Genomic DNA, 27,659 nt, shown 5'->3' with positions numbered 1-27,659 from the left:
TCTTGTTTGCCGTCAAACGGTTGAGCACTGCCGTGTGTGTACGTGTCCTGTCGCAAAATGCGGTGAAAACTCCCACACGGCGTTAATAGTGTGATTAAGGTGTGTACATGTCTGTAATACACGTCGATAATGTGACTAAAGCAGGAATACTCCACATGTCTTAATTCTATTTGTGTTTACTTCGAGTATGACTTTAGTCGGATTAAGGTCATCAATAATCGCTGTTTACACGCTTAGTTTCTTAATCGGGTTAATATCTGATTATTGTTGTCCATGTAAACGTACTGATAGACAAAAATAGCGTATTGTGATTATATGAGTATTCACTGCTGTTGTGATATGCCTCGAAGCATATGGATGTCTCTATGATGTGTCACCAGTCTGTATTAATTTATCCAGATCAGAATACCCACAAAATCTTATCTGGAGTCTCACACTGGAACAATGTAAAAATGCGATACTTTAAAAAACAAACAAACAAAAAATTATTGGCAGTTATTGTTACATGACAGTTTATACAGTGATGTAAGCATAAAAGGTGAGTGAAATAAGTGGAGGTGTGTGAAAAGTAAAATATTGTATATATAATATAAAATAAATGCTAGAAGTTCGTCCAGGATTTTGGGATTTTTGCGATCGCAGAAATGAACTCCGTGATATTCCGAGGACCTTGCAATTTTTCACGATTCCCGCGGATTTCCAGCAGATCCGGGCCGAGATTTGTCACGTGACGTCGTCACGACGCGCGTTCAGCTGAAGCCCTCTTCGAAGCTATAGTAGTTCTATAAATAACTGTTTCTTTCTGCAGGATAAGCAGGAAATGGAGTTGGCCTTCAGTGTTCATTGTGCATATGTGAACGTGAGAGTGCGCGTTTGTGTAGTGGGTGCTCGCGTATGTTCGAAATCATCCGGACATGTGTGCGTAACTGCCTGCAGCTTTGAGGCGTAGCTTCTACACGTCTTCCTCATCGGCTCACCAGGAAGTCCACAGCTGAGCTCTCCTTGCCCTTCATCTTCAAAGCCTTGTTGAATATCATGCCCAGCCAAATCCTGCACCCCCCACCACGCCCCCCATCCAACCCGCACAGCCAGTCTCGCCCCAACCTGCCCCTCAGAATGCCCCCTTCATCCTCCTAATGCTACCAAAATATCAAACATCCGTGCCAGACCCTGCCTTTGAAGTGCAGCCTTTTAAGCTTGACTGGAGATGTAACCTTCCTCTGTCTTTTTTAAATCAAGCCCCTGCACGTAACCCCAGAACTCGCAACTCGCACACGTGTGCCGGCCTGTTCCGCGCTTCCTTTGTGTGCAGTGTTGGGCTAAAAATAGCAGCGTGTGGCAGGAGAAAGTGCCACGCCAGCAGAACTGTGTGAAAATGTGCTGAATGACCCAGCTCGAGAGAGAGAGATCGGGTTTAGTGGAAGGATCTGCAGCTGGGAAAGAAAAATATGGAAGCGATACAAAACATGTGCGTGTGAATTTTTTTTTTTTTTTTTTTTTTTTTTTGTTTTTTTTTTCAAAAGCAAAAGCATTTCTGCTGTTAGACTGCATCTACTATCCGTTTTGTTAATGCTCAAAAAATTCGAAAGGAAATGTTCCAAAGGTGAAAGGATTCATATAGTTGCAACATGAATACTTAGATAAGGTGGTAAAATATCTGAGAGGAGTTGCAGTGATTCAGTCTCACAAGGCTGCAGAGGAGTGGAGCGCAGTTCAAGGTTTAACTTGTTAAAGAGAACGGAACGATAACCGCTTCATCCTGCCGGTTTTCATCAAAAATCTCGCCAAAGCTGTCCAATTATTCATTTAGTCTTGTTCTCAAAAAAAAAACAACAACCAACCTCCATGATTAAATCCGAGTCATTGTGCAACTGTAGCACAGAGTGACAGCATGCCTTCGTTCTTTCTCAGGCCAGGATGCTTCTGTTCTGATCCATTCAGTGAAGTAAATCGAAGGATGTCGCAGACTTTTAACTTTAAATAACGGGAAAGCAAAGCTGATATTCAGACTCCTGATGACACTTTTTTTTTTTAATCGGAGCTCAACCTGTAGACAACAGTGTTGTACGCCGTCAGTCAACTGCGGTTCTTTCAGTATTTGAAATAGAATGTAAATTTGATGAACGTTTCAAAAGGTTTAGTGAAAGATTTCCTTGCATTCAGTTTGACCTTGATTTAAAGATGAGTATTGGTACTAGGCTTGCATTTCTAGCAATACTGGTATTAGGTATCGCTCCAATACCACGCTCGTTTATTCGTACTCCTATCAGGCCGTACAGGATTTTGTATTGGAGTTGTTGTTTTTTTTTTTGCGGCCAAAAACGCTCGATTTCGCTGCGGCTTTTTTTGTACTTTTTTTTTCTTCTTCAGAAAACTACTCGAATTGGCGAAATCGCGACTGCACGAAATTGTTGTGCGCGGTCTTTCGCAGTGATGTTTGTTGGTAAATGAGACCTCTTTAGCTGTTCTTATGTTCGACGCACGTGAATCGAAGTAAGCTTCGACTGAATGCGCGTCCTGATGACGTCACACAATCGGGCGTCTCGGCCCGAATTCTGCGGAATTTGTGAAAAATCGCAAGCTCCTCCGCAGAGTTTGCTCGATTTTGTGTTCATTTCTGCGGTCGCAAAATCCTGGAGGGACCGTCCTATACCAACATCTGACGCCCTGGGATACCACGTGAGGTAACCCTAGTGCACGTTGCCATGTTAATATAAACAGACAGCACAAAACGACCGCAATCTGGACTTATTTCACGATTAATGATTACGATCAAACCGTATCTTAAGGTCTTTAAACGGTATCTTTAACAGTGAGTGCGTGGATGGCCGATCCGAATGCGATCGATAAAAATGACTGCTGTGAATTCCGCACACACAGAGGTATTTGTGAGCGTGGAGTAGGGAAGCGAGCATGCAGAGAAACCGTGGCATGTGTGAGAGAGAGAGAGAGAGAGAGAGAGCGCTTGAGACGCGTGCTTCGTTTCCCTTCGCTCGCCACCGTATACAGTGCTTATGACCTTTCACTTATTTTAAATCACACTGCTTGATTATACTGTGCAGCTCAGCCACATTCACGCTTTCTATACTGTTTAAATGCCAGAATATTATAGACATAAAACTCAGCACATGGAGCTCATTGCTAGCAGCACACAGCAGCAACCAACATAAAGAGAGCTAAAGAAAATGTTCTATGATGCCCCTTGTTTAATACGAAAATAAAGTTAGATTACACGTTTCAGTATCGGAGTCACGTACTCGGTCTGAGAGGGAAAAAAAAAAGTATCAATGTATCCATACATCAGTGCCAGCCCTGTTCCTGGAGATCTACCTTCCTGAAGACTTTAGCTCCAACCATAATGGTGCCCATCTATCCATCTAATCACTGCTTTAAGAAGTTCTTGATCAACTCAAACAGGTGTGTTTTAGTTGATAAGCCGATCGATCTCAAGAAAGAGGCTTGGTGACCTCTGACCTACACGATACATCCGTTTAGTTAAATCTGATTTAAAAAATAATAATAATTTGGACAGTTTATCAACCAATAGAATTTCAGAATAATGTTTTCAATCCAGTTGATGTTCACCGTTTTAAGCATGATGCAGCATGTACTGCTCAAATCCATTTCGTTTTCATCCTGTGTGAAACATAAGCCACGGGTGCTGGGAGCTGAATTTTGAAGGGGCATGACTTCTTTTTTTTTTCCCCATGGACTAACATGCGTAATTAAACTAATTAAGCAAATAAGGATGTGCAGAAGTTGTTAAGCAGGAAATCATTCTGAAATGTAACTATATAACTTGAGGACGAATGTTTACATACTCAAAGGAATTCAGTCTCAGTTTATCCACATCTCCACACTTTTCACGTTACCATACATTTCTTTCATCAAGTAGATTAGGGTGTCTACTCTGTGGTAATATTTGAAAACAATGGCTAATTAAATCGAGAATTAAAGCTGAAATAAATCGCTCTCTAATCTGTTCCTAATATATGAGAATTCCAGTGGGTGAAAAGTTTACATACAAGTTGACTATCTCTTTAAAAAGTCTGGAAGAGTCCAGAAATTCATATGATGCTTTTTTTTTTTTTTTTAGAAGCTTCTGATTGGCCAATTGTCATAATTGGAAGTTAGTAGGAGCACCTGTGGCTGTAAAATGGCCTACCTTTTTGATATCGTACCTTTTTTGCCTTTGATAACATGGGGATATCCGAGCAACTCAGCCAAGAAAAAAATACTGCTTTCTCCTTAGGAGCAATTTCCAAACAACTGAATGTATGAACAATTGTATGTAAATATAACAATCTTGAGACAACACGGACACGGCGTCCTTCACGAAAGAGGCAGATATGAACTCCGAGGGATGAACGAACTTTGGTCTGAAAGGTTCGATTAGTGCCAGAGTATGTGCACGCAGAGGAAGAAGCCCCTACTCTAAGGCGGCTTTCACACTGGTAGTTTAGACTGAAACGGAGCACGGTTTGCATGAAAAAGCAGAAATGTGAAAGCGGTCATGCGGGCCAGGAAGTGCACCGTGGTACCGAACCCGAGACTACCTCTAGGAGTTCGATTGTACCATAACTGTGCCGCGATTCACGTGAACGTGACTCGTTCTCGGGTCCGCACTCGTTCCGGAAGTATAGTAACCTGCACGGGTGTTTTAGCCGATGATGACTTCACAACACGCGTGTATCATGAGTTGTAGGGGAACGTTGTGGAACACAGAAGAGGTTAAGGTGCCTTATTCAGATATGTGTAAACATACAGGAGCAGTTAAACAGAACCCACAAGAAAGCAAATGTTTTTGCATGTCTGTTTTCTATGTGCAATGCGACGCACATAGACCCAAGTGTCGTTCACTCTTCTGCTCGTAATAGCACCAGAATAATAATTTTTTTATAAAATGGTGGGTCGTGTTGTGTTCTCCATGCGATAGAATCAAGTGAGTTTGAAACCAGACCAACGCTGCAGGGGCACCAGGAATAATTGCACTCGGGCACTCTTGCCCAGTGTGAAAACCACTTAAGTCTGGCTTAAAAAAAAGCCAGACTAAAGTTTGCAGCTGGGTGCACGGTGGGTTAATGGTTCGCACATTCGTCTCACGGCATTCGATTCCCACCGTGGCCCTGTATGTGCAGAGTGTGCATGTTCTCCCCGTCCTCCCCCAGTCCAAAGAAATGCATGGTAGGCTGATTGGCATTTCCAAATTATCCGTAGTGTGTGAATGTGTATGTGAGTGTGCCCTGTGATGGGTTGGCACCCCGGGTGTACCCCGCCTTGTGCCCTATGCTCCCTGGGATAGGCTCCAGGTTTCCCTCGACCCAATAGGATAAGCGGTATAGAAAATGGATGGATGGATGGATGGATGGATGGATAGATGTTTCCAGCTGATCACCAGCCTTTTGGAGGAGTGTTCTCTGGTCAAAAGAAAAAAAACTGTATGGAGGAAAAAGGGTGAGGCTTTTAATCTGAAGAACACCACCCCAACTGTGAAGCATGGGGATGGCAGCATCATGCTGTGGGGGTGTTTTTGCTGAAAAAGGAACTGATGCACTTGGAAGAGCTTTTTATTTATTATACAGCTGCTATTTGTCAGACATAACCTTTAACCACCGCATGAGGTTAACCTTTTTGTCTCGTAGAAGATTTCTCACTCACTAGCTCGTTTAGCACTCAATCTTTCTAAACTCCGTCTGCAAGTACTCAGGTTTATAAACGGGCCAACATTTCAGCCACCCTTAATGATGACAAAAAAAGGGAAAGGATAAAAGGTGGAGCGAGGTGAAAGGGAAATGGGAAAAAGAAAGACATACACGCAACCACAATCAACCTACTCCATTAGCTTTCTTATACGCTGCCAAATATGTCGCCGCACGCAACCCATCAAACCCTGGTTACACACACACACACACTCACGCTCAGCTACACACAATTACATGCAGACGCAAATTCAACCTGAAAAACTGCTTGTTGTTTTGTCAGTTTGAGGATCTACTTAAGTTTTTTTTTAAAAACCTCTAGACATTTCAGGAATAAGTTTAATATGTTTTGCAGATCTTTTTTTTTTTGTGAGACGTGCAAATTTTTGCTCGTTTCTAAAGTTGGTGGAATGACTGCATTCAAAATTGTAAAAGAGATTATAAAGTGTGTGTGTAGTAGCCCGGGTAGTTATTTCACTCTGGGTGAAGGACAGAAATGTGACTCTCTGTTCCTCAGACATATATTTTTCTTTCAGTGTTGTTTTTCCCCCCGCTCTGTGTTGCATGGCCATGTTGTTGAAAACTTTCTTTCCGAGCATGACTCTCATCAGGGGGCCATGCGGGAAAAACAAGGACGCATGCTACCCAGGTGTGTGTGTGTGGGAGAGAGAAGGAGAGATTGGGAATTGACTTTCTAAGAGCCAGTTTGGTGTTTGGGACTATTCCGGGTCAGGAAAGGTTACAAGCCGGGTGATCCGCTGAACACACTGGAATTGGAAGCTTGCCTAAATGTTTAAACCCGGTTGAGGTCACGGTCTGTTGGACACACACACACACACACACACACACACTCTCACTGTCCTATTCTGCCGGCCCCGTTTCATGCTTTAACTGTCCTCCCCTGACAAACCTATTCAGAAAAAATGATCAAGTTAAAGACAAAGCGTGTCATGATCTGAGAAGTGATGAAGGTCTATACACTTTTAATTGTCTGTATTCCACGTGATAATTACTCCACGTGTAACAGAGTGTGTGTAGAGAGTGTAAATGTGAAGTTCAGGAAGACAGTAACAGTGACTGGGTGTGTGACGCTGTGTTTATGCTCTTGTCACAGGACCGCCCATGAGTGTCCCGCCACCTGGTAAGCTTTTATTTCTCTCTTTATTATACACTGATGTGACCTACAGTGATTTTACATGACTGTGTGTGTGTGTGTGTGTGTGTGTGTGTGTGCACGCACTCAGGTTTTCCACTTCCTCCTGAAGTTCCTTCTCTTCCCTTTACATCAGGCAGGTAAGTGTACAGTTTTTTTTCTTCTTCTTCTTTTTTTTTTTTAAATAGAATATGCTGTGTGTGTGTGTGTGTGTGTGTGTGTGTGTGTGTGTGTGTGTGTGCGCATCTAGATGTGATAAACACCTTAGAACATGACATCTTTAGTAGCAGGCCACTCAATTTCTAGGTGAGCAAATGTATAGGAGAAGATAGCTGTAAAATAAATAACACTTAATTGCATATCCCTTGTGTGCAGTAACTGCATCAAGCTGGTGACTCACTGACATCACCAAACTGTTGGTTTCTTCTTTTGTGATACTTTACCAGACTTGTACCACAGCTTCTTTCAGCTGTTGTTTGTTTCGGGGTGTTTCTCACTTCAGTCTCCTCTTCAGGAGGTGAAATGCTGCTCAACTGGGTTAAGGTCTGGTGATTGACTTGGCCAGTCTAAAACCTTCTATTTTTTCCTCCTGATAAAGTCCTTTGTTGAGTTGGCAGTGTGTTCTGGATCATTGTCTCGTTGCATGATAAAGCTCCTCCTGATTAGATAAAATGTTCCTGTAAACTTCCAAATTCATTCTGCTGCTACCATCATGAGTCACATCATCAGTAAAAATGAGTGAGAATGTTCCAGAAGCAGCCATGAAAGCCCAAGCCATGACACTACCTCCACCATGTGTCACAGATGAGCTTGTATGTTTTGGATCATAAGCAGATCCTTTCGGTCTCCACACTTTGGCCTTTCTGTCACTGTGGCAGTGGTTTAGAACTTGGTTCCAGAACTTTTGTGGATCATCTCTGTATTTCTTTGTGAATTCCAATCTGGCTTTCTGATTCTTGCTGCTGGTGAGTGGTTTGCATCTTGTGTTATGGTCTCTAGATTTCTGCTCTCAAAGTCTTCTTCAAATGGAGGATTGTGAGACCTTCACCCCTGCCCTGTGGAGGTTGTTGGTGATGTCACTAACTGTTATTTTTGGGTTTTTCTTCACAGCTCTAACAATGTTCGTCATCAGCTGCTGTTGTTTTCCTTGACTGACCCATTCAGTGTCTGGTTGTTAGTACATCAGTGGTTTCTTTCTTTTCCAGAACATTCCAAATTGTTGTATTGACTATGTTTCTGCAATGCCTCTGATAGATTTTCCCTCTTTTCTCAGCTTCACAATGGCTTGCTTTTCTCCCATAGACAGCGTTCTGATCTTCATGTTGGCTTATCCTTTTTAACAACAAATGCATAGTTAAAAGCTATTAATCCTTCAATCAATCAATTTAACACAGCACACCTGGGCAGCAAGAAACACGGATCAGTCACGTGCTCCAATATTTTTGATCACTAGAAAAGAATGGGTGGGTTCAAATAATAAGTAAGGTTCGAAGTTGTTTAACACATCTAGATGCAAATACTAGGAAATAAAAGCTGACATTCTGCTCTATCATCCACAGAGATATTCGTCTTTTTATGTCAAACCCAAATGTCTTCGGTGTATAGCAAAAAACAATAGACTTGGTCTTGCCGTTCCAGCAATTTTTGAGGGGACTGTATATTTTCCTCCTCAAAACAGCGAAAGTTGTTATAGATTGAACGATTGAATGTGTCTGGATGTTGATTGATCGAAGATCAACAGGTGGCTGTGAGGAGCCACTTCCTGAACTCGGAGTTGAGGAGACCATCCTGAGTTCCCAATTAGGAATTCCAGGTTGAGAGAGCGGTTTATTTTTCCTGGTCAGCAGGTGGGAATTACGAGGGGTGTGTGTGTGTGTTTGTGTGTGTGTGTGGTGTAGACAGAGCAGAGACCATGCATCTATTTGCATGCATTCGCCTGTCAGTAGGAGCTCACACAGGCAAGACATCTAGACGGGGAAAGAGTTAGACACTGAAACACAGAGAGAGAGCGAGAGAGAGAGAGAGAGAGAGAGAGAGAGAGAAAATGAAAACGGAATACAGTGACAGTGACCGCAGGTGACAGTTGTGTGTAATTGCCCCTGACAGGAGTGATTGATGGGTTATACAGCAGTAATCATTGACCTAGTAGAAGTGTGAAGTTGAACGTGAAAATATCCGGAATACAGTCAAATTTATGTACTAAGTGTACTTATCTCCTATTATAAAGAGACAATAAATCAAATATAAGATTATTAAACCTATTTCTAGACCTTTGAAGCTTGAAATGAGTAAAAACATCTTTTTTTTTTCTTCGTCTCCAGTGTCAATATGAGAATGCTGGTCAGTTGAAGTGCATTTGAAGGTGTTTTAGTTTAGTGTGCATGTACACGTGTCTCATTTCCCAGAACTACTGAAGCAAGCGTCATGGCTTATCTTCGATCGGCTCAAAATCAGGTGCTAAGCTCCGTTCCCGACCGCACTGCTGTGAGCCGGCCCAAATATGGCAGCGAGAGAAGCAAAACAGGACGGCTGTGTTTGTGGCCCGAGCCCTTAGTTTATCAGTTTCCAGAACTCGCCACCCCCTTGATTCTTCCTCCCTTCATTCCTCGTCTTGTTGGGATGTTTTCTCCCTCGTCCACAAGACAAACAGCAGAGACTTGGGCTCGTTTGTTGACCCCCCGACCCCAAACCACCACCACATGCGCACACACACACACACACACACTTATATATGTATATATACACATACATACATACATACATACATGCACGCACACACGCACGCGTATACAGGAGTCGCTTCCTCTCTGAGTCGAGGCTCTTATTTGGAGTTGTTTGTGCACACATCTAGTCAACAAATCATACGTCACTTTTTAGCGTGAACTGTTAAAGTGAGAATCCCAAATTATCCAAGAATTGTAGTTTTTACTATTACATTTTACTATTAATGAGTTATATGAACTAGGCCCAAAACACTTTATATATAAAGCAGCTGTAAAAAGACTTGTGGATTGTAATTGTGTTAAAAGAAACTAGGTGCAGTAATGTAAGTTGACTTGTTTGATTTTGCACCAAAAAAACCCAAAAACATTTATGTTTGAGTCAGTTGAGGCCACATCTGCAGTCATTCTCAGGTTTTATACCTTGCTTTTTTTCTTCTTTCTTTCTTTCTTTCTAAATCATCCTATCTGCTTTCTAGCTTTTTTCTTCATTTCCAGCTCTCTGAATTAACTTTTTTTTTCTTCTCCCTTTCGTTTTTCATTTAAAGAATGGCTTTTCTCACATCCCGTGCACCCTGCCAAATCCAAACATCCTCTGTGGAGTTTCCGTTAGACTGAGCACTGCCAACCAGAGACTGTATAATTTATGAATCACTTCCTGTCCTAGCATGGCTTCAAAAAAAAAAAAAAAAAAAAAAAATCTTTCTTCGGTGTCTTGCTTTTACTCGCTCTCTCTTTAAACACACACGCACACACACACACATACTTGTACGAGAACTCGCAGACTCACCCTGCAGGCCGAGAGCATTTGTTATAAAATGTGCAGGGGCCTGAGGAACCCCTGAAGTGAAGGACGAGGCAGGGTGTGTTTGTTTAGTGGGTTGTGGCCCGTTGGGATCCTAGGGTGCTCATGAAGAGAACCTGTGCAGAACCCCTTACACAACTCTCCGATTAGTTCTGAAAAACATAACGCGGTCCAGATATCTGAAGAAAAAACGCATTACTTTGAACTGCTTTGGAAGCGAGGAGGATCTTCTTGCTTTGTGGATATGCTCAGAACACTTGATTTTGTTTTGAGATCGAAATCACGATTAGGTGGCTCGAGACTTGAGTTTAATATACACTCTGGTCTCATAGTAAAACAGACGGACCAATATGTGCAATATCCGTGGCTGTTTATTGATACTTATAAGACAATAGCTGTATTTAGCTGAGAACAGCACATTCACACTATGTGGATACAATGATGCAGACAGGGCAATGTGGTGATATAATACTGGCATTGAGATAGAATCCTTTTTTTTTCTTTTCTTGAGATATTACAGATTTCTCAGAAATGTGCATCATTTTTGTGGAAAACTACTTGTGAAATCGCAATTGCAGGAAATAATTTTGCAATCCTTTTCAGAGGGATGAGACCTTTTAGCTGTACTCGTGTTCGCCGCACGTGAATCGAAGAGGACCTCGGCCCAAAACCTGTGGAAAATCTGCGGTCGTTTTGACAAATTGCAAGCTCTTTGGAATATTGCGGGGTTTTCCTTGATCTTGTGTTCATTTCTGCAATCGCAAAATCAATCACAAAATCCTGGAGGGACTGACGTCGTATGTTGTAGAATTACAATTTCCCTTCACCGGAAGGGCCCGAACCTGTCCCAGCATGGCAAAACGCCTCCGAGTTCCATAAAGACCTGGTTTGCCAAGGTTGGACTAGAAGAACTCGAGTGTCCTGCACAGAGCCCTGACCTCAACCCCACTGAACACCTTTTGGGATGAACTGGAACACTCCTTATCCGACCTCACTAATGCTCTTGTAGCTGAGTGAACACAAATCCCCACAGCCACGCTCCAAAATCTAGTAGAAAGCCTTCCCAGAAGTGTGGAGCTTATGATAATAACAAAAATGGGGACCAAGTCCATATTACTGCTCTTGCTTTTGGAATGGCATGTTCAACAATCACGAGTGTGATAGTCAGGTGTCCATATACTTTTGGCTATATCGTGTATCATTTATTTTGTCGTTCATTGATTCGCACGTCTTCAGTAACCGCTTTATGTGGTCTTGGTGGATCTCGGGAACCCTTGGCATGAGGCGGGATGCAGCATGTGCACATATTTAGTGTAGCCAATCCACCCAGCAATATGGTTTTGGGAGGCAGGAAGAATGAAAGAGGAAACCCAGAGGGACACAGGGAGAACATGCGAAGCGCCACACCATGACCGTATCCCGAGCTTAGGATTAAACATGGGACCCTGGAGCTGTGATGCAGCAGCGCTACTCCACCACGCCGCCCTACAGAGTACAAGGTTATGGAATTTCTGCTTGGGTTCATTATGGCAGTGCTGCACAGCGATTAGTCGCATTAATTAAGGATGGCCCTCAAGGGTGAGAAGAGATGGCAGTTAACATTGATCATCATCCGTGCAGACACATCTCTCCTCCCCGTTTCCTCCTGTTCCTTTCCTCTCTTCCACCACCGAGGACGCTTAACTGCAGTGAGGCAGATGCGGGAGAGACAGATTATGAAATTGGCCGGCTTTGAAAGCGGAGCGGGAAGGAGGGCGAGGAAGGGGGAGAAGAGGATGCAGAGAAGAAACAGCACAGCAGCATCCCTTCCAGCTCTATTTATAGCAGTGGAGCATTTGGTGTTTGAAATAACACCTGTCCACAAGGAGACCACTCACGAATAAGTGCACACGCAGACGTACTAATCCCATTCACCTTTCACCTCCAGGGGAAGCCAGCTTTCAGTCGGAAGAAGGGCAGGTTGCCTAATCCTCTTCACGGACAGCAGCATGTCTTCAACATAATGTTATCTCCTACACACACACGCACGCACACACACACACACCACTGCCAGGTTATTGAGTGCACACTGCAGCTTGACAGAATGCCAGCACATCAAAAGACTGTGAAATTGAGAGCCACACAACTGTAGCAAAGCTTTTGATCATTGAGAAAACGGATATATATATATATATATATAATTATTATTATTATTATTTGATATCCCTCCACTTTACTGTACGTTTTCTTTTCTTTCTTTATCCTTCACTGAGTGTAACGAGTGCCGTTTGTTACCCCGCATAAAGGTTCAGGCCAACTGCAAATTACTTGTTTATTTCATACGGCTGGTTATTTTTAATAACATAAGATGAGCTTAACATGGGAGTCTTTTTACTATAATAAGTTTACTAAAAAAAAAAAAGAAAAGGTCAAATGCTAAACTATGAATTTATCAATAATCCAGAATGTGCTGATGTGGCAGGTTTGTGCATAATTTATTTATTTCCTTTTAATAATTCAGTAACCTGCATGTGTTGCAGTGGCCGTTCAGGAGGAAGCTACGATGGCCGCTGTGCCCCGTTGTACCCCTTTGCTGCAGGTAGGTGGCACTGTCGCCATCAGAAGCTTTCCACACACGCCACTGTTTCCCCGGGTTCCCAGATTTTTGTTTAATCACCTCCCATGCACGCAGATCAGGCTCAGTATAAAGTAGCAGATTAAAAACGTACACAGTTGGGCGTTTCTAATTATTTCTTGATTGTACTGTGAGTTTTAGCTGATAACCGGTTCGGTCCTTGGCTTCATTAGAATAGAATCATTGCCAGGATCGTGTTATTAGAGCTGTACCTTGCTTTAGGGATTGATGGGAAACCAAGAAGTTATGCTGGTGGAATGGTTAGTATTGTTCTTGGCCGTGAGTCTGGGCGCAAAAACGGAAACGTGTAAACACGAGTGTGTGAGGTCAAGTCTGTATCTAAGCAATAGTACATTTAGGATTTAACAAAAGTCTAGCAAACGGTGGGAAACTATTCCTTTTGGATCGTTGTAATTGGAACATCACACTTCCTGAGCTGCTAGTTATATGTGAAAGGACAACGGATGTAAATTTTTGTTTTTAAAAATTTGTTTCCCAGAAGACAAAATAATAACAATTTACACCGATCATCCTGTTCAAAAGTTTACACCCCCCTGATTCTTAGTGTATCGTGTGGCCTTCTTGAGCATCGGTGAATGTTTGCATCTTTTGTAATAGTCATGTACAAGTCCCTCAGTCGTCCTCAGTGTGAAAAGATGGATCTAGCCCCCAGATGTTTGATGTTTTTCGTTGGTCTGTTTTGCATTGTTGTAAGACAACTGGATAAAGATTGGAGCCAAGAGAAATATTAAGATCCAACACTGCGGGCATAATACTCCTCATGATGGTTGGGAAATATCCACTATAGCTCCAGTTTCTCTCTAAAATGTGCCTATAGGTTAAAAAAAAAAAAAAAACAAACAAAAAAAAACTTGTATTGAAATATTTCAGTGATTTCATTTGGTACATTTAATCAAAAAGCAGTAATGGAGTTTAGCAGTTCTGAATTATTATTAAACAAATGCCAAAATAAAGCGCTCGTGAGCCAATGCGCTCCGTTCCAGCGGCTTTATATTCCACCGCTATGCTTTTTGCGCTGGCAGAACTTACCCGCATATTTGTGCGCACGCACATTTACGCCCGGATCTGACGGCTCACTGTCTGGCTTTGTTAGACGTGATCGATGTTAGCCTGACTGTCCAAACGTAACAGAATTGATGTTTGTTAAGCTCTGCATACTTTGTTTCTGTTACAATATTCAGTTTGCTTTCCATCTCAGCGTGTCGATTCAAGTTCTTTCAAAGACGAGGGTTGAAGATTTAATATCTGGAGTTCATAAGAATTTCGTACAGTACGCATGTTATGGGTAACATTTTATTCTGAATGCCCCACTGGTTCTTCTGTTTCGCAGTAGTTCGTCATTTTATTTTGTTCAGTTCGGCTCATGCTGAAGGTTCAGAACTAGGAATACAATTTCAAAGTAGCCGATGCACAACATAACGGCCAGTTGTCCTAAAAGCTTGTCGGACGTTCCTGTTTAGAGAGAGGGGTTTAGTGAGGGGTCAGGTGGTTATGCTTTGTAATGAAAAGGAAAATAAGGTGTTGCTTCTCTTGTGCACGTTCCGGTATGTCTGCATAGAATTGACACTTTCTCTGTCCTCACTTTTCTCCTCAGGTGTTTATCCACATGCTCTGGGGCCCATGACGCCCTGGCTGGGCTTGAGTGACCGTGCCAAAGTGTGGAAGCCTTACAGCTGTCAGGACAAAGAGAGGGAACGCGGGAAGGATAGAGAGAGGACCCGGGACCGAGAGCCGAAGAAAGAGCACGAGAGAGAGCGCGATCAGGAGAACACGCCGGCGTTTCGGAGCCGCAGCAGGTGAGCGCGAGCGTAACCGTATCAGCAAGAGCGGGCATGGACAGTGAGCGTGCGCATGGGATGGAGTGAGAGACGAACCAGCTGTGGCCAGGCAGATGTTGGGCCTGATTCATATGCATTGGCTGGAGGGTCTTTCACACATGTTAGACAGACACAGAGAAAGGAAGCTGGATAAGAATAAAATAAAGATGAAGAGCATTGCTTGTCTTTCTGACCATATGTGTGTGTAATAGAATGAGTGTGTGCCGTTTTGGTGCTGTGATAGTCATATGAGGAGGAAGAAGCAGGCCAGTGGAACAGCTGTGCACCCACAGCAATGCAGCCTCATGAACTACAGCCTCAGTACGCAATCTTTACAATAGAAGCTTTGATGAAGTTGTTGATCTGTGTGTATGGGAGAGCTATAATGGCTCATCTAAAAACGATTATGAAATAACATCTATGTAAGACTGGCCAGTGGAGACGTCTGGCTGTTTAACCCAAAGCAGAAGCCAGCCAGATCTCCAGAACAGGTTCTGAGTTCTCTCATCACTTATACACTTCCACACGCACATTCCAAGCCATTTAGTCAAAGCGCGTTTCGATAATCGAATGACGAGGTGCTGAGATAAGCGGACATCGTGTGTAGGACCGTAGCCGATTTCATTCCTTTTATCATATTAACCGGAGGAAATCACAATGGCGTCTCGGTATTCTGGCCTTAGAACGAATCGAGATCAAACATTCATGTACAGTAAACTTGGTCCGAACAGGAAATCGGTTCCGACATGCTCTTGTCTACTATCTTATGTTGTTAGTTATTTTATATACGGATCGTTAGATCTAGAATTCTGCCCGCTCGAAATCATACACAGAGATAACGTAGTGCGATAAGATGACATTTATTTGAATGGATTATAATAACTAGTTATTAGAGAGCGAGCGAGAGAGAGAGCCACTAATAATGAAGCTGTGAGTTTGACTACTGTACGCAGCTGTAACTGTATGTTACTACAGTTATAATTGTTTATAGGCAGCGCACTAATTTAGAACAGTGATTAAACTGACTGTGCATTATACGGTGTGAATGCGCACCTTCCAGCCAATCAGAATGGAGTATTCAGACAGACCATGGTATAAATGCCAGTAAAACCCAGATCAGTGAAATATCCGGGGCCGTTTGGCCGTTCATGCTCATGTTTGTAACTTTCTCCGAAGGTGGTTTCAGTGCTCGGATATATTGGACCCCGTTCATGTCTCTACTGTTCACTTTCAGTCGAATAAAACAGCTCACCGAAGCGGGAGAGATTCTTCCTCTAGAGAGAGAAGGAAAAGGCAGTTATGAAGATGATTCTTCAGCACATACATTTCTGCGCCATCTCTGTCCTACTTCAGCTACTCTCTTCCTTCCTCTCATGCTCTCTTTCTGTCTTTCTGATGTTCGTTCTCGCTCTCTCATTCACTCTCATTCACTCTCCCTCTCTCGAGCAGCTGGTTGAACATTTGGTGAACATTTGTCCCTTGTGCACGATCTCATCTTTCTGATTGAGGAATTGTGACAGTTCTGTCCTCTGTCAGTCCAGCACAGACACACTCTCCAACACTGACGCAATAATACACCTGCATCATACACACACGTGGGTTAGCCGTGTGTACACATACACTGCGTCGGACACATGCTGTAGTACACGTGCTGCTGTATTGCATTTGCAACATCAAAGGAAGCCGTGTACCATGTGTTGCGCTGACACACACACACAAACTATGTACATACTGTTTTCATCAGCAAGCTAATAGCACATTCTAGCACATCGCCTTCTACCATAATGACCGAGGTCAAGCTGTTGATTTTCTCTCTCTCCTTCCCTCCTATATACATCTTTTTCACTTCATGAACTGGATTAATACAACCTCTTTGGTCGAGAGGATTTTATTTGATCGTGTATGGGGGGGGGGGGGGGGGGACACTGTGACACTGGGTTACTTGGTAAGTAATGCTAATTTAAAACAGGAAGAACAAAAGTGTGTAAGAAGGTCATAGTGTGTGTGTGTGTGTGTGTGTATACAGAGATGAGGGAGACTAAATCCGAAATCTTACTATGGCTAAAGAAAGCCAGTACTTCCGTACCACATGTTTCAGGATGATGCTTCAAGTTTTCAAAATCCGCTGTGACGTAATCGGAAACAAACGTGTTGTCTGTGTATTTTTTTTTCTGCCGTGGCAATATTTCTGATTCAAGGTAGGTGTATTTCCTCTGGAGCTGCTATAATCATGTAGCAAAACTCTTCCCAACACCCAGGTGAAAAATATAACAAGTTAAACACTCTGAAGTGTATAAATAATTGTCGCTTGCTCGCTGTGAGCCTATGCTGCTTGCTAAATGAAACGTTGTAGGGTATTTTTAGTTGATGAAATAGTGATTGTGTGTGTGTGCGCAGTGACAAAGAGCGTGCGTCACGTCACAGGGAGCACGGCGATCGGGAGCGAGAGAGACATCGGGAACACGATCGAGACGGGAGAGAAAGAGAAGAGCGGCATCGTGACAGGAAACACAGGGAGCGTACCGAGCGACGCAAATCCTCACGCAGGTAGCGCACACTCCGACACTTTCGTCAAGTTTGTGTGAGCGAAGAGGAATGTTTAAATAGATCACGCGACCTCCTCTTTCGCTTCTCGTTCCCTTTTTACACACCGTCTCTCAGCAGTAGCAGTCGGAGAAGGCATTCCAGCGATGATGGAGAGAGCCACAGGAGACACCGATACAAGCGCTCCAAACGCAACAAGGACAGCACGGACACTGAGTCCACTGACTGAACGGGTTAGAGCGTACGTCTTAACACGTTGTCTTAAACGATTCACTCGGTGGATGGAAAGTGACAACGTTTGTATGTTGATTTGAGCCAAGTTAAGGCCGGGCTCATTAGGAGCTGGTTTATTTTCATTTTAAGCCGTTATATGACGGCTACTTTACAAAACTAATTTATTAACCAAATCTTTTTTTTTTTTTTTTTATTTAAGCCAAGTTATTGTAAGATGACTTGAATGGGGGGAAACCCCAAACTTGATTGTTAAGCTAAGATGAATTATATTTATGTTGTGTCTTTGTGTGGCTTTGTTGCGGTATGAAAACAGTATTATAAATAATTTGGTAAACCAGTTGTGCCAGTGTGAAAATTTTACCAAACAACATTAGCATTCACAGGCCATACTTGCGCGCACACACACACAATATATATAATTTTTTATATATATATAGGCTCTGACCGTGACACAGGTTTCCTTATAGAATAATTTTATTTGATTGAACCAAAAGTATCATCAGATACAGAATGCTTCATAAGCCATAGCATGAGACACTAGACCACATGGCTTTCCACAATGAGCTGCAGACATGAAAATATATCTCCATGGATATGTGTGCCATCTTTTGTCTCATCTCTAAAACGCAAAATCAGCGAAGCAAGGCCGCCAAACTCACAGTACTATAAGCGCGCGCACACACACACACACACACACACACACACATACATACATATACAGTGCATCCGGAAAGTATTCACAGCGCTTCACTTTTCCCACATTTTGTTATGTTACAGCCTTATTCCAAAATGGATTAAATTCATTATTTTCCTCAAAATTCTACAAACAATACCCCATAATGACAACGTGAAAGAGGTTTGTTTGAAATCTTTGCAAATTTCTTAAAAATAAAAAACAAAAAAAGCACATGTACATAAGTATTCACAGACTTTGCCATGACACTCAAAATTGAGCTCAGGTGCATCCTGTTTCCACTGATCATCCTTGAGATGTTTCTACAACTTGATTGGAGTCCACCTGTGGTAAATACAGTTGATTGGACATGATTTGGAAAGGCACACACCTGACTATATAAGGTCCTACAGTTAACGATGCATGTCAGAGCACAAACCAAGCCATGAAGTCCAAGGAATTGTCTGTAGACCTCCGAGACAGGGCTGTATTGAGGCACAGATCTGGGGAAGGGTACAGAAAACATTTCTGCAGCATTGAAGGTCCCAATGAGCACAGTGGCCTCCATCATCTGTAAATGGAGGAAGTTTGGAACCACCAGGACTCTTCCTAGAGCTGGCCGCCCGGCCAAACTGAGCGATCGGGGGAGAAGGGCCTTAGACGGGGAGGTGACCAAAAACCCGATGGTCACTCTGACAGAGCTCTAGCGTGTCTCTGTGGAGAGAGGAGAACCTTCCAGAACAACAACCATCTCTGCAGCACTCCACTAATCAGGCCTGTATGGTAGAGTGGCCAGACTGAAGCCACTCCTCAGTAAAAGGCACATGACAGCCCGCCTGGAGTTTGCCAAAAGGCACCTGAAGGACTCTCGGACCATGATGAAACAAAATTCTCTGGTCTGAAGAAACAAAGATTGAACTCTTTGGCCTGAATGGCAAGCGTCATGTCTGGAGGAAACCAGGCACCACTCATCACCTGGCCAATACCATCCCTACAGTGAAGCATGGTGGTGGCAGCATCATGCTGTGGGGATGTTTTTCAGCGGCAGGAACTGGGAGACTAGTCAGGATCAAGGGAAAGATGAATGCAGCAATGTACAGAGACATCCTTGATGAAAAACTGCTCCTCAAAAAGACTTGAGGCTGTAATTGGTGCCAAAGGTGCTTCAACAAAGTATCGAGCAAAGGCTGTGAATACTTATGTACTTGTGCTTTTTTTTGTTTTTGTTTTTTAAATAAATTTGCAAATATTTCAAACAAACTTCTTTCACATTGTCATTATGGGGTATTGTTTGTAGAATTTTGAGGAAAATAATGAATTTAATCCATTTTGGAATAAGGCTGTAACATAACAGAATGTGGAAAAAGTGAAGCGCTGTGAATACTTTCCGGATGCACTGTGTGTGTGTGTGTGTATGTATATATATACACTTTATTAATAGGCCCTGTTTCAAAGAGGATCAAATGTTTGCTTTTCCAAAAAAGCCAACCATTTTCATGGGGTGCACTTATTTTCTCACATGACTGTGTGTGTGTTTGTTTATATATATATATATATATATATAACATACAGTGGTGCTTGAAAGTTTGTGAACCATTTAAAATGTTCTATATATCTGCATCAGAAGTCCTAAACGTAGACAAAGAGAACCCAGTTAAACAAAAATATTAAACTTGGATAATTTTCCTCAATAAATAAATGACCAAGTATAATATTTTTGTCCCATTTGTTTAATTGGGTTATCTTTATCTAATTTTAAGACTTCTGATGATGTTTGATGTCATACTTATGCAGAACTATAGAACATTCTAAAGGGTTCATAAACTTTCAAGCACCTGTGTGTGTGTGTGTGTGTGTGTATATATCCTTTTTTTAAAAAGCGTTATGAACAATATTTATATTTTATTTAGTCGATTGATTTCTTTGTTTTTTTTTTCATAATACTCAAAGATATATATTTTCTTTGCAACAGCATCTGAAACATACCAACACAGACAAAAACAAACCTACTTTCTCCAGTGGAGAAAACGCATTGCTGTCAGAACGAACAAAGCGAAGCCAATATCCAAAAAGGCCATATGAAGTAAATAAACAAATGAAAGAAACAGTCGCCATAGTACATAGTACGAACGCTTGAATTGGTCTCTCCCTCCCCCACCCCCACTACACACACTAACATTCACAGGAAAGAAAAGTGTGCCCACTTAAATGTGTGTTCTAACACAGAAACTATTGGAGTTGGCAACCCCAAACTCTGAACTTTATCCCAGAAGTCCTTTCTTTTCCATCTCAAAGCAGCAACACTTATGAAATATGTTTGCACATTGCCCACAGAGGAGTATTTTTTTATATACACTTTATCACACATATATCATATCCTCATAATGTGTGACCATGGTTCTTCTAGGTGCTTCTTTTTGTTATCAGCTCCTTGCGTATGTGGCCTCAGTGACAGAGGGTGCAGGGGTCTGCTTCCTGTGCCTAAATGATCATATCAGCGAAGGCGGGGGCTATCGAGTGCACAGGCAACCAAATAAATTATGGCAATAGCAATATCACACTGACTCTTGGGTGTTCAACCTGAATCACCTACACACTGGATGATCACTGATCTTTCCAATGGCTAACACCTTTGGTGAGTCCTCATGTGAAGAGAGTCTATCATATGTCCCACCTTCAGCATCTGAGATCCATGTCAGTCCCTCATATCTGGACGAGGCCAAAGCACCTTGCCCCACATCCTACGGCGCTGGCCCATTTCATACGACTTGCCTACCATGGAAGTCCATGTCCAAAAGCCCATTCATTGTGGGCAGGGATCATGTCCTGTGTTGTGATACTCCAACCTCCAACATAGGGTCATTGTAATAAGCCCCTCCCCTACGCAACATGGGCCTATAGCAGGCTGCCAGGCCAGGAGACGATGGTGAGAGTAATGCGGCCCCTCAGTTCCTTCAGCAGGCGCACTAGAGCAGTGTGAGTCATTCCCCATGTGCTCTTTCCATTCACCTCCAGCAGGATGTCTCCACACCTAGAGAACGAGAGCGAGCTTGTTGAATAATTCTTAGCTTCCCATAAAACCATAGAATCCAGCCATTTCTTTAAACTACAGAATGTATCACTAGAAGTCGTTAAAAAATATATACACAATACCCATATTTTTACCCATGTCTGTAGCCAATTAAACAATATTTATGGAAATAAAGACACAAGCGATACGATAAGACGACAAGCAATAGTCGGTTCCCGAGTGGCGCAACAGACACATGCTCAAATCCCAGCGAAGCCACAGCCATCCGTATCCGGGAGTCAAGAGAGGAAAACTGGCCATGCCGTCATCGTGGGACTCTGAACTGTCAATCAGAGTGACAATAGCCAATCACTGGTGTCTGTACGATTGTCATGTATGTGGAAGAGGGCTGATGAGTGTTACTCCGCCTCTATAACGCTGCAGGAGCAGCAGTTTGAATAGACATGAAGGTTGGCTTTGCGCGTTTTCAAGGAGGAGAGGAGAGTTAGCCAGTGAGTGGGTGAGAATTGGCCAAGACCAAATTGGAGAGAGAATCTTTTTTTAAAAAGGTAAGACATGTGCCAGGACTAAAATAACTTTTGTTCCATAATACCATTCTTTTTCTATCTTATATATTTAAAAATGTATTTGTAGGGTCATACAGTAGATCATGACATGATGAGTAGCAAGAACCGTTTACAAGCTAGAACACTATGGAATTTCTTAACATAAGTGTATGGTTTAGTGTATGGGGTTTTTTTGTGTGTGTGTACCGTATCCTGCCGTCATTGTATGCTGGTGTTCCCTCCACGATGGAGCGGATAAAGAAGGACTGATTGCAGTTGAGCTCCTCTTGACCTCCTACGATACTGAAGCCCAAACTCCCCGATGTGCTCCTGCGCAACACGATGTCCTTACAGCTGTACAGGTGTCTACGGGAGACAAACAGTTCACCTTATCACACCGAATCACACCTCAGATCAGCTCAAACAGGCCAAATGCCTCCCTCAGGATGACCTGGTGGTAAAGACCTTATCCTTACAAAAAAAGTTTTCCTGTTAAAAGTAACCGTGACACTGATAGACAGCAGTCCTTACTTGCAAAAACCAAAAAAAACACTAATTAGTGTTTTTTAGTACATATAAAATATTAATTATAAATGTTTATTATTTGTAATGTTTCATTATGCACATAATTTATATAAAATGTAACAATTTTTAAATGACGCACATAATTAAACTTCCTATAAGACAAAATGTCATTGGGTTACAGTTAGCTAGGTTCGATGGTGAACGTCTCCAAAACATAAGTTCGTTCCTGTTATCACTTACGGTATAAAAAGCTATAACCAGTCATTCCCGCACGTTCTCTAGAGGTTAATAAGAAAAAAACCTGCAGCTTGTTACTGAGATACCGCAAAACACAACGTTCTCTGGCCTTAGACTGTCCCATGGCAAACACAGCTTTACCTCTGTAAAGCTTTTACACCGTTCTGTACACACGCCTTCAAGTGCAGAAAACTCCACTAGATCAACAATTATACATTTATTGTTTGTTAAATAAACAATATTATTTATTTATTTTTTTTACTTCTTCTAATAGTGTGTTTATTATTAGCCTTAGGTTATGTGGAGCATCTGCCATACGAGTTCCTGTGAATGTGCTGTTACTATAAAAACGATAATTAATTCATACCGCGGTGCCGCTAATTCTCGAATCTGATTGGTCAGAAGCTGTGCGTTATTTTGGGACTAGTTCCAGCTGTAACACGAACGATGGGCTCATACTGTATTAATTATCCTACATTATCGTTTCTATAGTAACCGCTCATGCATAGGGACTTGTTCGGCGGACGCTCCACGCAATCGGAAAAAAAACAAATACAAATGGATTTAAGAAGAAAAAAAAAACTTTTTCTTTATTGTTGTTCAATAAAGAAAAACGTTTAAGTATTAACTTTTTTTTGTTAGGAGACATTTATGGAAGGAGTCTCAACGAGAGAGAGAGAGAGAGAGAGAGAGAGAGACACTGGTGAAGGAACGACTGTTTATTGGAGCTCTTAAGATAAGTGAGAACATCAACGGATGTCAACATTAAAGCTGAACTATAAACCATTAAATTGTGTGCCTACAGCTAAATTGCTGTAGTAGAAGCAGAACACAGCATCCTGTTGTCGATTTTACCTGTAACAGCATGCGGCGTTCTGTTTGATTCCTTTTCCTTCCCACAGCGCTGCTCAATTCTAAAAAAATCTCATTGGTCTAAAGGCGTTGATTTGAAGTTTTATTCTACAACAGCAGTTGTGAAAACAAACCAGATACGGTCATCCTGCACTGCATCACAACACCGTTATTATTACTTCCGTTCTAGATTTCTTTACCGCAGCGTGCAAAAGGAGAATCTCGTCATACGAGGGAAGTTTCTTCTTGAATCTCGAATATCTTCATTATGAATTATTCCCATTAAAAAAAAAAAAAAGAGAGAGATTATTTAAATCCGTCCACCTCTGAGACCCCACTTTGCATATTTTATCCTCATGTTTTCGGACTTAGCGTTGGTTTAGAAGTTGCTCAAAACTCTTTTTGTCAAGGCAAATTATTATTCGTCACAATTTCCGCCTCCCTACAGAGGGAGCAAGGCAGATAGAGGAGAGGCAACTGAGCGTATACTTCACAACGTTCTGGATTTGTTTTTGTAACCTGTTTTTTTATTTTATTTTACTTTTTTTTTTTAGTAAGGACAAGGTAAAATTAAAAATAAATCTAGAAAAAAAAACTCGCACCAAAATTGAATAGAATCCAAAAATACTACCGTTTAGAGTTGTTACTTCAGAAGTGATAACGTTATTAATATAAACCTTGTCGGAACTGTAGTCCGAGCCGCGCTGTTGTAGAAAATTAGTAACGCCTTCTGACCAATCAGAATCAAGCTTTTCAACAGCGACCAAACTCTACAGAGCAAGCTGTTGTAGGAAAATAATCGGTGAAGGGGTGGTGTGATGGAGGTTTGGTCTACGTAAAACAGCGCACCTGAAGTGTTTTTTTCCACCAAAATCTCTCTCTCTCTCTCTCTCGCTCTCTCTCGCTCTCAAAGTTGATGAGAAATGAGGGGGGAGGAGGGGAGGGAGCTGCAAAAATGCAGCTTGTCATGTTACCAAGAAACCAGGAAATACAAACTCTCACATGGCAAGAATCTTAGACTGACACTGGAGACTCCTTCCATAAATGTTAACTAAACATCTCCTTACAGAAAACTTCACCATATCAATGATTACTTTTTCCCCCTGTTGTTAAATAACCTCATTTAAAAAAACAAAAACAACTCTATCTTAAACAACTCTTTATTTAGATTACGTATGAATGCGCTGTTATTACGAAACATAGAACGTATTAGAACGAGAACCTGTGATTTGGATTACAGCCGGTGCTACTCTCAGAGCTGTGCTGTGAATAGGAAATGAAATCACCACCAATCAGAATCGAGAATTCGACAGCGCTGTGGTGTGAACAGGACACTTTACCTGGGCAGTTGAAGCCAGGACACCCATAGGGGTGAGTAATCATCGTGGGGCAGTGGCATTTTGACGTCTCCGGGCGAGGATGGCAAGGACACGGCGGGGGGCATGCAGTCCACCGAGCTCATGTCAGGTGGTCTCATCTCCAGCACACGCAGCACCACCGGGGACGAGGTGTTCTTCAGGTTAGCCACCGCCTCGCCTCGAGTCACACCAGTCAGGTCCACGCCGTTCACGTTCAACAGGATATCACCTAGTGAGAAAGGGAAGAAAAAAAACGACAGTGGAGTTAACGTGCCACTCGAGGATGTCTTTCGTTTGGGGCTTTGGTGCCTTCGTCATCTGTCTATCGATGGGGGCGTTAAAGTCGCCTGTAAGACACGGACGAGTAGAGGTGATGTTTTAAACAGGAAGAAGCAGGACGCAGCTCTGCCATATGGTATATTGAGGGGATAAGACGAAAGGGTCACTCTGAATTAAAGTACAATGCACACACACACACATACCTCTTAGACCTCTTTCAATTCTAGAAGAAATTTAGACCCATTTCAGCCTTCAAACACACACTCCTGTTTTGTTTTTATGATCACATATTCATGGTTTGTATTCTTGATGTGACACAGGTGTGTGTGTGTGTGTGTGTGTGTATGCATTATTCTGGAGCAGAGCATAAATCTGCAGATCTGATTATCCTAATGCATATGCATTTGCAGGTGTGTCTTTGTTACAAAGCTTATGTGTGCTCAAAAGTGTGTGTGTGTGTGTGTGTGTGTGTGTGTTATCAGCGGGTCACCTTGGAGACATGTGGGTGGTTGTGCTGGAACACGGACACATTCATTGAACAATCAGTCCACTGATCTGGACTCGCAGCGTTTAGTACAGCCAATACAGCTGAGTCAGTATACACATACACTCAAAGACCATATGACTAATACCAATACAACCAACATGACTAATACCAATACAACCAACGTGACCAATACCAACACAACCAACGTGACCAATACCAACACAACCAACGTGACCAATACCAACACAACCAACGTGACCAATACCAACACAACCAACGTGACCAATACCAACATGACTAATACTAATACAACCAACGTGACCAATACCAACACAACCAATATGACTAATACCAACATGACTAATACTAATACAACCAACGTGACCAATACCAACACAACTAACGTGACCAATACCAACACAACCAACATGACTAATACTAATACAACCAACGTGACCAATACCAACACAACTAACGTGACCAATACCAACACAACCAACATGACTAATACTAATACAACCAACGTGACCAATACCAACACAACTAACGTGACCAATACCAACACAACCAACATGACTAATACTAATACAACCAACGTGACCAATACCAACACAACTAACGTGACCAATACCAACACAACCAACATGACTAATACTAATACAACTAATAGAAGTGCTTGCTTTTTTTTCCCGTGTATTTTGGTTATTTGTCCTGGTGGGTGTGGCCAGTTTGAATGTTAATTAGAGGCAGGATGCAAGTGTGTTTACTTTCCAGTTCATGCACGGTGTACACACTAATGACAGCCGAGACTTTACAGTCATTTAACATAAATCATTATCCGGATTTCTCTTTCTCGCTAGACTGTTTGTCATTCTCAGTGCAGCATGCCAGCATGATTGGTCAAACACAGCAATCACAGATATCTGCCACGCTCCATTTCACTTTGGGGGGGGGGAACAAAAACGGAAATACGTGCTGAGCCAGATTTCAAATACAACACGTTATGTATAGCTTCCATGAAAATATGAAGTTTCTCATCAAAGTGTGATTTCATTGCTTATACTAAACTTTAATTTAAAACATTTCTGATTACTAGATTGAATTACTAGATTGAATTATGCAGACTGAGCGCGATCAATTCACGTAATATTAGCATAAAACAATCTGTGGAAACCAGGATGTTGGCACTGATGAGAACTATAATTATAGAAGTAAATGAACACGATTAAAAGATCTGTGCTAAAACAGTGCTGTGACTGTTACAGAACACCAGTGACCTGGGTTCAAGCCTCAGATTGGGTGATTTTGATTTTAATCAGGGCTTTGAATAACAAAAAGAGTGGAAATATCTAGAATAGAGTCGAATATATCTAGTATTTCCTATTAAAAGATTACAATAAACCAAATATAAGATTATTAAATCTATTTCAAGCTATTTGTACTCATTTTAAGCTTGAAGTAGTTTTGTGCTATTGGCAGATCATTTTGCTCATTTGAACCATTTATTTCTAGAATGAAGCAAAATGATCTGCCAATAGAACGAGATTATTTCAAGCTTGAAATGAATAAATGCAATGTCTAGAAATAGGTTTATTGTTCAGTCCCTCCAGGATTATACGATTTTGCGATCGCAGAAATGAAAGCAAAACTCAAGCAAACTCTGCAACATTCGGAAGAGCGTGCAATTTTCCAAAACGACCGCCGATTTTCTGCAGATCTGAGCCGAGACGCGTCACGTGACGTTGTCACGACGCACATTCAACCAAAGCCCTCCTCGATTCACGTGTGTCAAACAGGAGTACAGCTAAAAGGTCTCGTTTACCAACAAACATCGCTGCGAAAGAGCGTGTTTCACCAATACAAGTAGTTTTCCGCAAAAAAACCCCACAAAAAACTCTCAAAAGGTTGAAATTTTTTTAAAAAAAATAAATAAATAAAAACGCAGCACAATCACACATTTTTGGCTGCAACAATCACAAAACTATTTTGTGCAACTGCAATTTCATCAATTCTAGTAATTTTCCTCAAAAAAGCACACAAAAAAAACCCACAAAAATGCTCCAAT

The 27,659-nt window shown here is 42.0% G+C and overlaps 3 protein-coding genes across 6 annotated transcripts in view; 1 reads left to right on the top strand and 2 right to left on the bottom strand.

The window, feature by feature from the left end:
• Positions 1 to 18,401, top strand: part of LOC128600975 (pre-mRNA 3'-end-processing factor FIP1-like) — a 43,259-nt gene extending 24,858 nt beyond the window's left edge. The window contains exons 11-16 of one of the 2 annotated variants that reach the window (XM_053613801.1): positions 6,814 to 6,840; positions 6,944 to 6,992; positions 12,897 to 12,955; positions 14,607 to 14,808; positions 17,227 to 17,376; positions 17,494 to 18,401. In XM_053613801.1, coding sequence (XP_053469776.1) covers positions 6,814 to 6,840; positions 6,944 to 6,992; positions 12,897 to 12,955; positions 14,607 to 14,808; positions 17,227 to 17,376; positions 17,494 to 17,602 — 596 coding nt within the window. In that variant the 3' untranslated portion in view covers positions 17,603 to 18,401. Of the gene's footprint in view, positions 1 to 6,813; positions 6,841 to 6,943; positions 6,993 to 12,896; positions 12,956 to 14,606; positions 14,809 to 17,226; positions 17,377 to 17,490 lie in introns of both variants that reach the window. The other variant, XM_053613800.1, reaches the window with a different exon arrangement.
• The window catches only part of gmds (GDP-mannose 4,6-dehydratase), a 300,682-nt gene that overhangs the window by 214,295 nt on the left and 58,728 nt on the right, over positions 1 to 27,659 (bottom strand). The gene's annotated exons all lie outside the window — the stretch shown is intronic.
• The window catches only part of LOC128600981 (E3 ubiquitin-protein ligase LNX-like), an 11,257-nt gene continuing 3,418 nt past the window's right edge, over positions 19,821 to 27,659 (bottom strand). Inside the window, exons 3-5 of the mRNA XM_053613810.1 lie at positions 24,811 to 25,057; positions 22,064 to 22,222; positions 19,821 to 21,311 (exon numbers count right to left, since the gene is read on the bottom strand). Of these exons, the coding sequence (XP_053469785.1) occupies positions 21,176 to 21,311; positions 22,064 to 22,222; positions 24,811 to 25,057 (542 nt within the window). The 3' untranslated portion in view covers positions 19,821 to 21,175. The remainder of the gene's footprint in view (positions 21,312 to 22,063; positions 22,223 to 24,810; positions 25,058 to 27,659) is intronic.

The sequence above is a fragment of the Ictalurus furcatus genome, chromosome 25 (assembly GCF_023375685.1).
Source record: "Ictalurus furcatus strain D&B chromosome 25, Billie_1.0, whole genome shotgun sequence".
NCBI lineage: Eukaryota > Metazoa > Chordata > Actinopteri > Siluriformes > Ictaluridae > Ictalurus > Ictalurus furcatus.
This window is presented reverse-complemented; position numbering and strand designations above follow the sequence as displayed.